This window comes from Ixodes scapularis, unplaced genomic scaffold (genome assembly GCF_016920785.2).
Source record: "Ixodes scapularis isolate PalLabHiFi unplaced genomic scaffold, ASM1692078v2 ptg000080l_1__unscaffolded, whole genome shotgun sequence".
NCBI classification, from domain to species: Eukaryota; Metazoa; Arthropoda; class Arachnida; order Ixodida; family Ixodidae; genus Ixodes; species Ixodes scapularis.
Genome location: NW_024609909.1, coordinates 532,995 through 547,491, shown reverse-complemented (window position 1 = coordinate 547,491; position 14,497 = coordinate 532,995). Strand labels below are relative to the sequence as shown.

The 14,497-nt window shown below is 47.5% G+C and overlaps 1 protein-coding gene across 1 annotated transcript; it reads left to right on the top strand.

Moving 5' to 3' along the window:
* The first annotated feature begins 754 nt into the window (after nucleotides 1-754).
* Nucleotides 755-7,083, top strand: LOC120849517 (ecdysone 20-monooxygenase-like). Its single transcript, XM_040221756.2, has 2 exons — nucleotides 755-958; nucleotides 6,866-7,083. Exons 1-2 carry the CDS (start codon nucleotides 762-764, stop codon nucleotides 6,906-6,908), a joined length of 240 nt encoding a protein of 79 aa, XP_040077690.1. The 5' UTR covers nucleotides 755-761; the 3' UTR covers nucleotides 6,909-7,083.
* Nucleotides 7,084-14,497: the final 7,414 nt, after the last annotated feature.

Here is a 14,497-nt window from a genome sequence, read left to right as displayed (position 1 = left end):
ATATGAATATTAGGGAGTTTTAGGGAACCGTTTTTGCACATCCTCCGCGGTACGATGGGCCCTCCGATACGAACTGCGCATGTGTCACACTCACCCACCGCAGAAGCTTGGAACATGCGCAGTACGTGCCGGGGGGCCCATTGTACCGTAGAGGATATGCAAAAACGGTTCCCTTAAACTCTCTATTAGCGCCGAGATGTTTGGGCGGTGCCATCTTATGGTTCCCGTTCGTGACGCTACGACCAGGATTTACCTCGCCGTGATTTGCAAGATTTGACCCGCCTCGCTGTGATTTTCAGGATATTTCTCGTTGCTACTCAGCGATTGCGCAGGCATTATGAGTAGACAGGAAGCTATGGTTTGGTCAATCTGGAACGTCGACTGCAGCGACGCTTTTGATCTCCCTCGGCGCCATTGGCGAGGCACGCGATCGAAAGCTTCGCTGTAGTCTACTTGCCGCGATTGGCCGAATGCTGAATATGACGTCAGCAAAGGATTTGTCATCGACAGGAATAAGAGGAATGTAAGAAGTTCAATTTCGACGGTGTTGGCAGAGGTGGTTCCAGGGCGCAATGATTTCAGTCTTCCACCACGCTCATTACAAACACCATCGCACCTGTTGTACGCAAGGTAATGCCGTCACGAAAGGGAACCGGAGGAGGGCGCCACCAAAAAAACTCTCCGCCAATAGTGAAAGACGCGGCTGTCTCGTAACCCCAGGCAAATACGACCCGGACCGGCGGCACGAGGCGGCGCTGGACATGCACCGCCAGTACGGCCCCATCGTGGCTGAGAAGCTGCCCGGCCGCTACTCGCTGGTGCATCTGTTGAGCGCCGACGATTTTCACGCGCTGTACCAGCACGAGGGCAAGACGCCCTTCCGCATGGGGGTCACGGCCTTCAAGAAGTACCGCAGCAGCCGGCCCGGGTACTACAAGAACATCGGAATCCTGAACATGTGAGCGGCCCGCGAGTAGTGGTCTCTTGCAGAGACTCCCCTGTGCTCTCGCTGATCGTCTGCCAGGAGCGAGATATCTAATTTAAATCTCCTGCACGTTGCGCGCGAGCTTCTGAGGCCTCCTCGTCAGCAGGTGTTCACTAGCATCGGCGCCTCAATCAGCTCTTCGTTAAGGGTACACGAGCCACTAAATAGACTACGCTTCAAAGTAACGACACTTACCCCTATTGGTGCTTAAAGTCATAGTTGTCAGTTACCGGCACGTAGCCAGGATTTTGTTACGGAAAGGGGGGGGGGGAGGGGGGGGGGAGGGCTTGCCGATGACAAAATGCTGTATGGAGGGGAGGAGAGGAGGTCCCAGCAAAATGGAAGATTTCGGGGGGGGGGCGGGCCCCGTGGGCCCGCCTCCCCAACCTCCCCCCTGGCTACGTGCCTGGTTAATTGGCTGAAGCTTTATCTGAAATCACAGGAAACGTTTTTCCGTCATACACAAATGTTTAAACAGTTCGCAACAAAGCAAAGCAATATGGCATGAGCTTCATAACACCGAATCTGAATCTAATGCTGAGAAAGTCGCACATTTGAATCATGATGATGGGCCTTTGCGTCTGCTCTGCACCAGCCCCAAGATGGCGGCGCAAATAGAAGCAAATATTGTCGGAAGAGTTACGTTTCGGGGCCAGAGCTGCCGCTAGAACGATCACGGCACGTCGCGGAACCCGAAGCTCGGCGAGGACGGCCATCGTGATATCGGTGCCAATAAGACTTTCGTTATGTCTCTTTTACTTGAATTCCTCTGCAATGAACTGATGGCAGTTTGATACTTTAGACCCATGTTCCGGATAAAAAAAACAGGACGCGGGATGGCCAAAAAAACATGCTTTTCGTGCAAGGCTCGTTGAATTATGAGGCGCTGGAGAAATACAGCCTTGTGCGTTAAGTCCTTATTTCGAACTCTTTTTGTTCGCCTTCCGCCCATTGAAAAGCATGCGGGAAGGGCCTTAGAACGCACCTGGTATCGCTGCGCCGCAGCGTTCTTCCGCATCAAAAAGTTCGTCTGCTTTCCTCGCCGTCACCATGGCAACGAACGCCGAATGAATAGAAGCACGAACGGTACCGCCGCGTGAAGCCAGCAACAGCTGACGCCATTTTACGAACGCCGTCTGCTAGCCAAAGCCGAACGCGGTGTGTCAGATCAACCGCCTCCGCCAGTGCGCCGCTAGCAAAGCCGACGAAGCTGAGGCACGCCGACGGCGAATGGGCGAGCAACAGCACCGCGGGACGACTGCAACTGCGGCATTTATTTTGATCACAGGCTCGAAATAAGCAAGAACAATTTTTATTCGAATCATAACACCCGATATCCAAGTTGGGGGCCACATACCTTTGCTGGGTCTTTCCTGTGAACTTTTTACAGAGACACGGGGTGCCGCATTAAAAACACAGCTCCGTTTGCAAAATATGGGGGCCCTGAAAAGGACCGCTTAGACCGCTACCAGAACCTATAACTGACGTAACGAGCACTTGACGAGCGGTTGGCGCATAAGTCGTCTTTATGCATGCAGGCGGGTGACGGGCTCAGCGCAGGGGATCCTTCGAAGTCACCGGGGCCGTCAGAATCCTGGCCCTGTCAGCGTCGGGGATCTAGATTTTGGCGGCCGCGGCGACGAACGACTGGAATCTATCAGTGTTTCCCCGCGCCTCGTCTCTCCTCCAAAACATGAACTTTGCAAGGTGACCAGTGGAAATCTGCCTGGAGAAGGAGAGAAACGTTTTGTTCCTCCCTTTTTCTCAGCCGCCTCGGTGGCTCCGAGGCGAGAGCGTTGGCCTACGGATCCCCATGTGGTGGGTTCGAATCCCGGCCGAGGTGCTCGCAATCTGACGGAGGCATATTGCGGAGGAGGCGCGTCGGCTGCACGTCAAAAAATCCCCATGTGGTCCAAATTAATCCTCAGTCCTCCGCTGGAACGTGCCAGATGCCCGTCGTTGGTTTGGCACGTAAAACCCCAACATTTTATTATTTTTCTCTTTTTCTCGTGTCCGCTTGGGGGCGCGTCAGTAGAAGGGAGGAAGACGCGCCGTTGCTACCTTTTTCCTCCATTTCTTCTTAGAGTGCACGCCACGGTCGGTGTTCTAGACGAACAAATATCACCAGCCGCGCGCCGCCTACAATGGTCGGGAGAGGCACCTCATCGGCGAAAGCGTATCCCCTAGACAGCCATTCTGTGGGCGCGTCAGCATTGCAGTAGGTAGTGGCTGAGACTATGTGCCGTGTAACACCGGACAATTTAGTTGAGCTCAATAACAGTTGGGGGATGAAAACGATCGTAGACATAGGGACAGTTGAGAGGGCTAGGGTAACTAGGGTATAAGCGCTGCTCATTTAGTGGCTCTAATTAATTCAGGTGGATTCAGCCACGATTTATTTGTAGCCTTTTCCTCGTCGATGACTCAGAATATTCCGTGAACGAACGAGTTGCTCGCAGCTGCGCATGCAGGTCGGGCGCTCGGACTTGGGTCAGGCTTGAATCGGGCCACGGGGTGGGCCACGAGCATCTGCCACTCTCACAGTGAGCGTGGCAAAATCTGCAAGAGGGAGCTCCGGGTTTTCAGCGTCCCTGCCAAGCCCGCGCACTCGTGCAGTGCAAGCACTGTTCAGGGTCACGTGCTGGCACTTGTAGTATCGGCTTCATCGAAAACTGCGTCTGTACTTTAGCTTAAACAAAGCATTAGGCAAAAAATCGAACTATTGGGAGCGCTTTACCAAGCTTGTTGTCCCCACAGCCGATGCTACAAGTGAATTTAGTAACACAGTGTAACAAATAAATTGAACCTCGCCTCGTCTTGTTTTCGTTGTTGTGTTGTGTTGTGTTGTTCCAACAACGCGTCGTGTTGTTGGAAAGGCTACAAGCGCGAGTTTCTTGCTCTAGGGCACATCTCTGCGCCACAAGCTCTCGTGCACCAAGGGCAGCTGCCAACGGTATGAGCTCGGGCTTCTAGTCCTTCGCTGCGGTACAACATAAGGTGAAACGGAGTATAGACCTTTTCTTTAACGGCGCCGCCATCTTCAGAATTGCGTCGCCGAAGACGCCGTCTAGCAGCTTAGAAAAAGAAACACCGGCTAGTTCTGGCAGCACACCTATCTGGGTAGGCAACGGTGTGGGTATGGGGGGAACTTGGCTAGACTTGGCTATGGTGGGCTGCAATAAGTTGGTTGGAGCTTGTCCGGTTGAATCCAGCTGGCTACTCACAGGCCATTACCTTGCCTCCTCGAGAGAACGAGGACGAAGACGGTGGGGTGTTTTGATTGAGTTTCCACAACGAAGTATATATGAGCAGTTTAATGTAGTCTATGCAGGTAAGCACTCGGCATTTGATAGCTCCATCTTGAGTGGTGGCATGTAGACTTTTTCGTACCGTACAGATACCACGGGGCTTGCAGTGATAACCTAATTGGACCACCTGCGCCGGGAATTAAAATCGGTCCTCTTGTCGTAGACGATGTGGTCGTGAGCTTAAACGTGACGTTGAGTCTGATACGAATCTCTCGCGATTCAAGCTCGCAATCGATTGACTTCATAAATAAGGATTCTTAGGGAAAATGCGAAGCTCGATAACATTGCAGCCACACGCGCGCTGAAGCATCTTGTGCTCATGGCAGACTTTCTGCTATTTTTCTTATGCTTTTTAAAATTATTTATCCATCCGACGACCACGCAGTGGTAGCCAGACAACCTTAGATTTTCGGAAATTGCAGCATAGTAAAAAGGAGCTCTCGGAACTAACTCATGCACGACGTCCGTTTTTAAGCCTTTTCGCCCATTCCCTTGGCGGTTGCGTACCCTGTGTCAGCGGGCAATCTAAAAATGCACCAGGTCGAGGGTACGTTAGTTACTGGCTGGTTTGAGGTTATGCGAAAAAGGTCTATAGCACGGTCTGGGCACGACCGTGCTATACTTCGATTTTCAGCGTTTGCAAGTGACCATTGGTGTAGAAGCAGCCTTCGAATCGCCGTCTTCGATTTTTCAGATCAAAAAGAAACAAGTATGGTTTTTGTCCACACAGCTGAAGCGTACTGCTAGATTCGTGACTGTTCGATCTCCTCCCTAATATACCCTTTCCACAAGGACGCAGCCATTTTGAAGGTCGTCACTTCTGGTATCGGATAAAGCATTGTTTTGATCTCTCCAGACCGCTGGAAGGTGATCACAAAAAATTCGTGATTGTGATTCATTCCTGTTTGGCCTCACCTGTATTTTCTCGCATGTTCCAGGTGGACATGTTTCATTATTTGTTCGTCCCGCACACCAGATATGGAGCCAACGTAACTGAGAACGAAAGGAAACAGGAAACGTATATAGAAGGTTTTTCGTTTTCTTTCGTTCTCAGTCACGTGAGTTCCGTATCTGGTATCCGGGAGGAAAAAATAATAAAACATTTCATTCTACAATACGCGAGAAAATATTGGTGAGGCAAATCAAGAATATCTGACAATCACGAAATTTTCGTGAACATTTCCCAGCGGCAGGGAGAGACTCAAGCGATATCTTAACGCATATAAGAAGTGACGAAATTCTAGATGGCTGCGCCCTTGTGGAAAAGGTGTACAGGCGTGCTTGATATTGTTCTCCCGGCGTCCGCCGCTACCGGTTGGGTCAAGTAACTGACTTATTTCTGACTGGCTCCGAAGTGGAACCAAGTTCCAACTACTTTAACGTTTTTTTTTTTTTTGTGACACCCGGTTTGCTGGCGGCGTCCTGCTTGGGCAGTGCACTCGGATTTTCAGCGTTTGCAAGTGATCATTGGCGCAGATGGAGTCGATCACGCAACTGACGCCTTGACATCTTATATCGGCTTCGGCGGCGGTCATCGACAATTCGTCGCATGAACTTTGGTGCCAATGAATACGCGTCGGCGTGTTGTACTAAATTTTTTCACCCCTCGAATTTGACAATTTCGCTGATGAACTTCGCTCCACGGTGTTCAGCCCTGCACCGCGAACGGAATCAAAAGCCACCCATGGTCTCGCCTGATATCGTAGCAGTTTTTCCCCGGGCCCCAGCCTCACAGCAGGGGCGGCAGCTTCCTTCAGCTTCTAGGGGAAGCACACCACCTGCCCCCCCCCCCCTCCCCCCAGTGTCAAGACAGGCAGGCAGTGCTCACGCCTGCACGTACTTTGAGTTCCCCCCCCCCCCCCCCCCTTGGTGAAGAGCGACACTATCGCCCTACCTCACTGGAGGGGACTTCCTCCAAAGAGCGGCACAACCCTCGTGCCGCTCCCCCGGTAGCCAAAAGGCTGGAGAGGGCAGAGTTTGTCATGATTTGCAAGACAAGGAGAAAAAACTTTCAGCCTTTCCTCTGTGGTGGAGAAGGAAGTTCAGCGAAGCTGTACTATGGTGGAAATGAAGTAATGGCCGGCCGCAAGTCGGCAAGCCAGAGTGGAAAGTCTCGAAAGGTTGCCGCCATTTATGAGCGACGGCGGCAACCAGACAACCGGCAAGCTGGTTGTCTGGTTGCCGCCGTCGTTCATAGATGGCGGTAGCTGTCCGGAGCTCTGTGTCATCATTTGTTTGCTGACGGACACGATCCTGAGGAAGGTAATGAAGAAGAGATTTTCGGTGGTGTGAAGAAAAGAAGTAGGAAGAGGCGCGAGAGGGCGTCGAAGCGAACTGACGGGCCACGAGGGTTGGCTGCTGGTTGAAAAAAACCGAGACTGCGGGTAAACGACACAACACTAAAAAGTTTCTTTAGACTTTTTAGTGTTGTGTCGTTTACCCGCAGTCTCGGGTTTTTTTCAACCATGTGCAATGTACACCACCTCGTTTGCGCCCTTATTTTTTGTTCGTTGGCTGCTGTCGTCTTGTGCTGCGGAGCTCAGGTCGGCTGACTCCAGTTTCTGAATTGCAGGACTCCGCCAAGCTTTAATCGGTCGGCTATGTCCCGCCCTTGAAATCAACTCCTCCAGGCTTCGACATTTTGGTCCGAAGGGCACCAGCGGGCCGCGGGATCATCCTTCCACGATCTGCTCAACGACGATCCACCCGCCACGGCACGATCCACCCGCCACGACCATTATTGTTGAACATGTATATCTTTACTTTTGAATGCAAGAATCATTATTTTATGTGACGCCCTTGATCGTATTGTTCTTTTTGTATTCTTACGGTAAAGTACTTTTTGAGTTCTCACGCTGCCTCTGGTTCCCATAATTCTCTCTCACCTTCCCGAACAATATTTCGAAGACTAAAAGTAGACGGCCACTATAATCTGTGGCCTCTCGAGTGCCATTACCGCAATATGACCTTTAAAAGCCACTAAGATTATGCTTGTGGAACACGTGCGAAGTAAACTTAACGGAGCTTTACGTAAAAATTGCAATATACGAATATTGCAATATTCTGCTGGGTTCCAAGTAATGTGGGAATAAAGGGCAATAAGGAGGCAGACAGGCTCACTGCATTTTCAAGCAACTGCTCTTTATATTGTGCTATAGCTTCCTCTATCAGGATATCAAACCACTAATTAGGACGTCACTCTTTCGTTAATGGCAGTCAAAGGAGGCCATGGACTGTAGTAACAAGCTCCATGTAACCAAGCCAGTCCTTGGGTCTTGGGAGAGCTCCTCACTTAAGAACCACTTACATGAAGTGGTATTATGCCGGCTTCGAATTGGTCACTCTTTCCTTACACACACATGTCCCCTTTGTGGGGAGGGTTCATCAGTTTGTGAGCACTGTGGAGACCACCTTTCTATTCATTATTTGTGGCTCTGCCCAGGACTTGACACGACCTGCTCATTTTCCGGAGTTTTTTTAGATTGTGTATTCCTTTTCATTCCTTTCTCTTGCAGGGAAAGCACCTCCTCATTCCTCTTGATCAAGTTTTGGTTTTTATTACTAGTACGGTCCTTATACACCAGGTCTAGTCCTACTTATTTTCAATATTGTCATTTTGTAATGACGTGACCATAGTAGTCTCATCAGTTAGTTTAGTCTGGCGCAGTGTGGTCCCGTTGCTGTTGCGCCATAATACCCGCCAACACACAACGCAGTCACTTCAGGCATGAATCTTCTTTCGCCCTGAAAGATTTTTTTTGTTTTTTGAGCCAAGTGCCATAGTACGAGTGCGAAATTTTTTATCAATTTCAGAAAGTAGATACTTGAGCCAGTGAACTTGAAATCATATAGCGCAGGACTTCCGGACATGCCAGCAAGCCGTTGCTCCAGGGCAGCCATTACTTGCGGTGAGAATACCTGGACAGCTTTGTGAACATTCATCTTTTCGAGATTGGAAGGGTAAACATGTTCGCTCGTGAGGTTTCTTGCGGGCTTTACCGTCTTCTGTCCTTGCAGCTCATAAAGCTTTTGGACAAGTGTTCCAGTTACGGCACCTGACGCATCTGACAGCTCGCGTTTAAGTAATTGACTTGATTATTTTTTGAAGAATGTGACATAGGTTCAAGCTGTAGAAGAACAAGCTTTGAGGATTGTGAGGGCGGTCTACAACGGCCTTGAAGAAACTGTTCTCAAAATGCCTAAGCATAGTGATGTTTGCAAAATAGTTGTCAGTGACAATCCGAATGATGACATATCCGCAGGACTCTGCTTCTGTAATTACATTTTTGGTCCAAGCGAAGAGGTCCCGTTCGCTCAGTTGCTTTGTAAAGAAGTACGCGTAAGAAATCTTGTAAGCGGTCACGACTTCATTCAAGACGTAGCACAGCGATCTGTTGGCGAGGGCGCAGCTTTATGACGTGCTAGTGCGCATTTTCGGCCGGTCCTTCAGTCTGAAGACATCGTACATTTTTCGGTCGTTGACGCATTCCGTTATAAATGCTTGGTCTATTACTATTGACATTAACGGCTGTGCTCCACTCAATATGGATGCTTCAGTGGCTACCGGTCTTTAATTGCAGCGCTCACTCCAGATGTTAGTAGACTAGGCCCTACGTAGCCCTGTAAGATATATTTTCTGGGTAGCGTGAGCCGATTCGATGATCTGGCATCGTCGTAGCCTTTCGGTGACAGGAACATGCATATCGTACCCTCTTGAAGAATATATTGCTAGTAAAAGACAAAAAAAATCTTCCTATAGATTTTTAGCTGGTTCAAAAGAAATATGATCATCTCGTCCGTCTTCGAGTCGCCTGTAATGTACTTCAGCGCAGCGTAGTGTACGTTCTCTGGTAATAAACACACACCTTTGCTTGCTGGTTCAGTTGGGTGTGCGGAGTCAAAGACTTTTTGTAATATATCACTTTGGTGCGCAACCTCTACATTATTAGCAGGTGCGGCATACTCGCCTGGCGGAAATATTTTTCTTATGCCTGAGTGCAGACGTAGGTCCTCGTATACTAAGTCAGCACCTCTAACTTTCGCTTCCTGCTTTTCGACGTCGACGCCGACTGGCGCGGAACAGGATCTCCTCCAGGTTTTTTTCGGTGGAGTTATTAGGTCCATCGGAGACCCATCGGACACCGCGCGCACGGCTTCGGAGACCAGATTGTTTATGCGTAATCCGGGTACGTAATCTCCTTACATGAAGCGCCTGCTGCAGTGCAGACAACGCCAGACTGAGATTTGTCGTGGACGGCTAGGTCCTTTCTTGGTATCTTCGTCTTTCATGCGGCGCTTTGAGATTCATTTATTTATTTATTTATTTCAATACCTTCAAGGCCACACGGCATTACAGAAGGGAGTGGGGGAAAAACAAAAGTACAAAAAATAGAATTCAACACATATTAGTTAACATAATAGTTTTCAATGGCAGACTTGAATGCAGGAGCGTCTGTTATTGTGGCGATGGAGGTGGGCAGGTGGTTCCAGTCATTAGTAGTTCTTGGGATAAAAGAATCAAAAAAGAGCTTCGTGCGACTGAACGGAACGTTGACTTTATGGTGATGATCATTTCGATGGGATACATACGATGGTTCAGAAAAAAGCTCTTCACTTAGATGCTGGTTGTGATGATAAATTTTGTGAAATAAGGACAAACGAGATAATTTTCTACCCAATGAAAGATTCGGAAGATGTAAAGTTAGTTTCATGGATGATACACTAGAAAAACGCGAGAAATTAGACAAAATAAAACGTGCGCCACGATTTTGTACGGATTCAATTTGATTAATTAGAAATTCATGGCCTGGGTCCCACACCGAACTGGCATACTCAAGCTTGGATCTAACGAGGGTCTTGTACAGTTGTAGTTTTAATGATGAAGGAGCCCTTGAGAAGTGGCGGCGTAAGTAACCTAGCATGCGATTAGCGTTGTTAGCAATAAAATTAATGTGAGTTTTCCAGGAGAGGTCAGATGTTATATGGACACCTAGGTACTTGTACGATGTCACCTGCTCAAGAACAGAACCAATGTTGTATTGAGGAAAGTTAGTACAGGCAGCTTTCCGTGAAATTCTCATTACTTTCCATTTACTCGCATTAAGGCGCATTTTCCAGACGTCACACCAGTTAGTAATGGAATTTAGGTCAGTCTGAAGAAAAGACGTATCAGTATCAGAATAGATTACACGATAAATGACATAATCATCTGCAAACAACCTTATGGATGACTGGACATTGTTAACGAGGTCATTTATGTATATGAAGAAAAGAAGGGGGCCGAGGACGGAACCTTGCGGCACACCCGAAGTAACAGGGCAGGGAAGAGAGTCTGATACCCCTGTTACACGGGCACACTTAACCGCGGTTAACTCAGCTTTAACTGCGGTTACGTGGCAGCACAGGTGCCGCACTATACCCTCGGACAGCTATTTCAAAGAAAGTGAAGAGAGCGCGTGCACTGCTTTGATGGGTGCTCAAAATGCTCAAGCGCACGTTCGCGCATAGCTCTGGCTGCATCACAGCCCGATGTTGTCGGCAAGTATTATGCGCTAATTGTGGTTTAGCGTAACTGCAGTTAAGTGTGCCCATGTAACAAGGGTGTGAGTCGTTTGCAGTTACAAACTGTGTTCTGTTAGAGAGAAAATTTTCGATCCATGCAAGAACGTTAGAGTCAATGTTTAGTTTTTTTTTTTTTTTTAAGCAGAGCAGTTGGTGAGGGACTAAATCAAAGGCTTTCGAAAAATCAAGAAATATGCAGTCGATTGAAATGTTATTGTCTAGCGCAGAGAGAACATCGTTCGTGAAACAAACCAGTTGCGTTTCACATGAGAATGATTTACGAAAACCATGCTGACGATATGTGAAAAATGAGTTGGATTCAAGAAAGTTAACTAGGTTAGAATAGATGATATGCTCCAACATTTTACATGGGACACTAGTCAAAGATATAGGCCTGTAATTAAGAGGAGAGTGAGCATCACCTGATTTAAACAAAGGTACCACCTTACCCACCTTCCAATCGCTGGGCAACAAAGAAAGATCTAGGGACTGCGAGAAAAGTTTAGACAGTATTACAGAAGAGAGCATTTCAGTGTTCTTCAGAAATTTAGAATTAATCCCGTCAGTTCCAGATGAAGAAGAAACTTTTAATGTTTTTATTATGCTAAGCACACCAATGCAATCAATTATAACAGGATCCATAAGTGGAAAGGCTGCAAGATTATATTCAGGGCAAGAAACAAAAGACTGTGGCATAAAAGACTGAAAAAACACATCATTTAGTAAATATGAACATTCCGACCTTGGAACTGAGACTCCATTATCGTTGATTAGCGATATCACACTCTCTTTTTGTCCACCAATTATATTCCAAAATTTCTTAGTGTCATTTGTCAATAAGGATGGTAGGGTATCATTAAAAAATATGTTTTTGGCTTTTACCACTTCATTCTTAAAGAGGGTTGCAACATTCTGATACGCACACAACAAGTCCGGTTTATTGAACTGCTTTGCTTTGCGGAACAGTCGTTTCTTTTTATTTCGCAGGTGCTTTAAAGAAACAGTAAACCAAGGGGACCTGTTCTTGTACGGTATAATTCGTAGGGGTACGTATTTGTTTACAAGATAATTAACTTTGACTTTAAAAATAGACCAATTGGATTCTATAGTGCGATTAGAAAAATTCTGCATATATTCGTCCAGAAATTGCGCCAATTCATCATTGATGGCAGGGTAGTTAGCTTTGCTGTAATCGCGTATACGTTTAGGCATACTCTTAAGGCAATGAGAATTGTCTTCAAGTGTGAAGTGAACAAAGCAGTGGTCACTCAGGCCTGGCAAAAAACTTAGAGAATGAACGAGGTCAGGAGTAGTTGTGAGAACGAGATCCAATATGTTCGAACTTGACGCGGTGACCCTGGTAGGTTGAGTTATTAACTGAGAGAAATTAAAATCTGTGCACAAATTTATGAACGCAGATGTTTCACCGGAAAGGTCAGACGGAACAGGGCACATACCAGACCCTAATATTTTCGGAAAGTTAAAATCACCTAATAAAAAAACTGGCGAGCGCGGAAATCTGACAACAAGGCTGTTTAAAACGTCATGAAGTTGTGCACAGAAAGTCAAGGAAGCGTTTGGTGGCCGATAACAGGCACAAAAGATCATGTCACGGTGATTAATGCGTACACACACGCATACCATTTCCAAGCATGATGCATAAGAGATATGATAAGAGTGCAGATTTTCTGCGACGGCTATTAATACACCTCCTCCCAATCTATTGACGCGATCGGACCGATAAATATTAAAGGTCTTCTCACACTCGAAAACTTCTTTGTTATCAATTTTGGCAGACAACCACGTTTCAGTTAGTATTATTACATCGGCGCTACACGTGTCGATTAATGCTGACAGTTCCTCTCGTTTGTTAACGACACTGCGGATATTTGAAAAAAGAAAAGGAATTTTACTAACGGGAATTACGGTGTTACGTGATAGTTACGAAAATGGTACTTCATTGTCTACGACATTGCTCGAATTTTGACTTGCGTGAGCAGGTGATTCCTTGTTGGCATATAACTCACAGACACTGTCTGATGAGGGACAATAGATGAAGCATTTTCTGTTAATGTACAACTTATTGTAGCGAATTGAAAACTGCTGATTACTAGCTTTCCCATATTCGAGCAGTTTCTTGCGCGAGGTTCGAGTGGAAATGCAGAAGTCCTCACCAACACTAAAACCAAACGACTTCAACTTCGCCCTGGCTGCCAAAATAGAATCCCTTTCCTTTGAATTTGAAAACTTTGCAATTACCGGACGGCATTTATTGGGAAAGTACTTGCCCAACCTATGAGCGCGAGAGATCGCTTGATCAGATAGTTGCAAGTTCAAAGCAGACGAAACCACTTCAATTATTTGTTTTTCTGACTCAGCCCACGATTCTGATTGCTTGCCAGGAAAGCCGTGGAAAATTAAGCTTTCACGCCGAGATCTGTCTTCATAGTCATCTAAACGACGACTTAGAGCGACAGTTTCGTTCCGAACGGCGTCAGACACCGCACTAGCCACATAAAGGTCCGCGGAGTTGTCCGAGGCAGCAATTTTTTCTTCTACGACAGTAAGCCGATCGTTTATGCTGGTCATTTGTCTCTCAAGATTCAGCTGAATTTCTTTCACTTCATTTATTTGAGACAAGACCTCAGCGTGGTTTTTGTCCATTTTGCAATGTAGTGCCCTCAGCATCGACACTAAATCGTTAGAGCTTTTGCTGGGGTCCTCCTTAGGTGGGCCTGGATTCTGTTCGATATCACCCCCCAAAAGCAATAGTTTCACAACATAAAGGCAATCACAAATAGTACCAAGAAGAACATGTGGGCATGGCAAAAGCAGCAGGTTAACATTGTTTGTGCGCTTACAATGCAACGAAGGGATGGGACTAACCTGCACGAGGAAATACAAGAGGGTTTGACGAGTCTGCATTCCTGCCGCTTGCAAATGCCCACTGAAGTCCCAGGAAGGCGGTCCGTGCTTTATAGGGTGCAGGAGTGTTGATGTCACTGACGATGAAGCCAAAGTAGCCTGGAAAGAGCACCGATGAAAATCGATATCTTGAAACGACGAAGCCGGGCAGCAATGTTGCGGTGACGAGCCAAGGAGGGTCGGATGTCTCTGCGGAGCTGACGACGTGCCATTGGACGGCAGCAGCGAGCAAGATACGCACGATGATAGCACCTGCACGAGGAAATACAAGAGGGTTTGACGAGTCTGCCTTCCTGCCGCTTGCAAATGCCCACTGAAGTCCCAGGAAGACGGTCCGTGCTCTATACACCTTTCCAAAAAACGCTCCTAGGCCGCCGCCATGTTGGTGATGCTGATGCGGCTGGTGCTACTCTCGCGCCCTCTATCAGCTAGAAATTTTCTGCCACTCTCTGGGACTGTGAAGACCCGCTCAGCGCGGTTCTCAACCTACGTTTTTGCAGTTTTGCATTCGACGTTTTCTCGCACCTCTTGAAAGATTCCACTTAATTTTTTTTATGCGTGCTGCGTATCCTTTTTGTGTTATCTTCCATTGTGAGAAATAAGGCTGTTAAGTGCCTGCCATTCAAGCTTTTCTGCTCGACATTCACGGGAAACAAAGGAGGTGAAGGACGTCGAACGACCCTCGACGCGATTTTGCGAACATTGTTCTCCCCCCTCC

What these genes read in the sequence shown, in the direction of transcription:
- LOC120849517 (XM_040221756.2), top strand. Translation starts at nt 762, where the DNA reads ATGCACCGCCAGTACGGCCCCATCGTGGCTGAGAAGCTGCCCGGCCGC. An exon ending in AACATCGGAATCCTGAACAT is followed by an intron (nt 959 to 6,865) that starts GTGAGCGGCCCG and finishes TCTGAATTGCAG; the next exon opens with GACTCCGCCAAGCTTTAATC.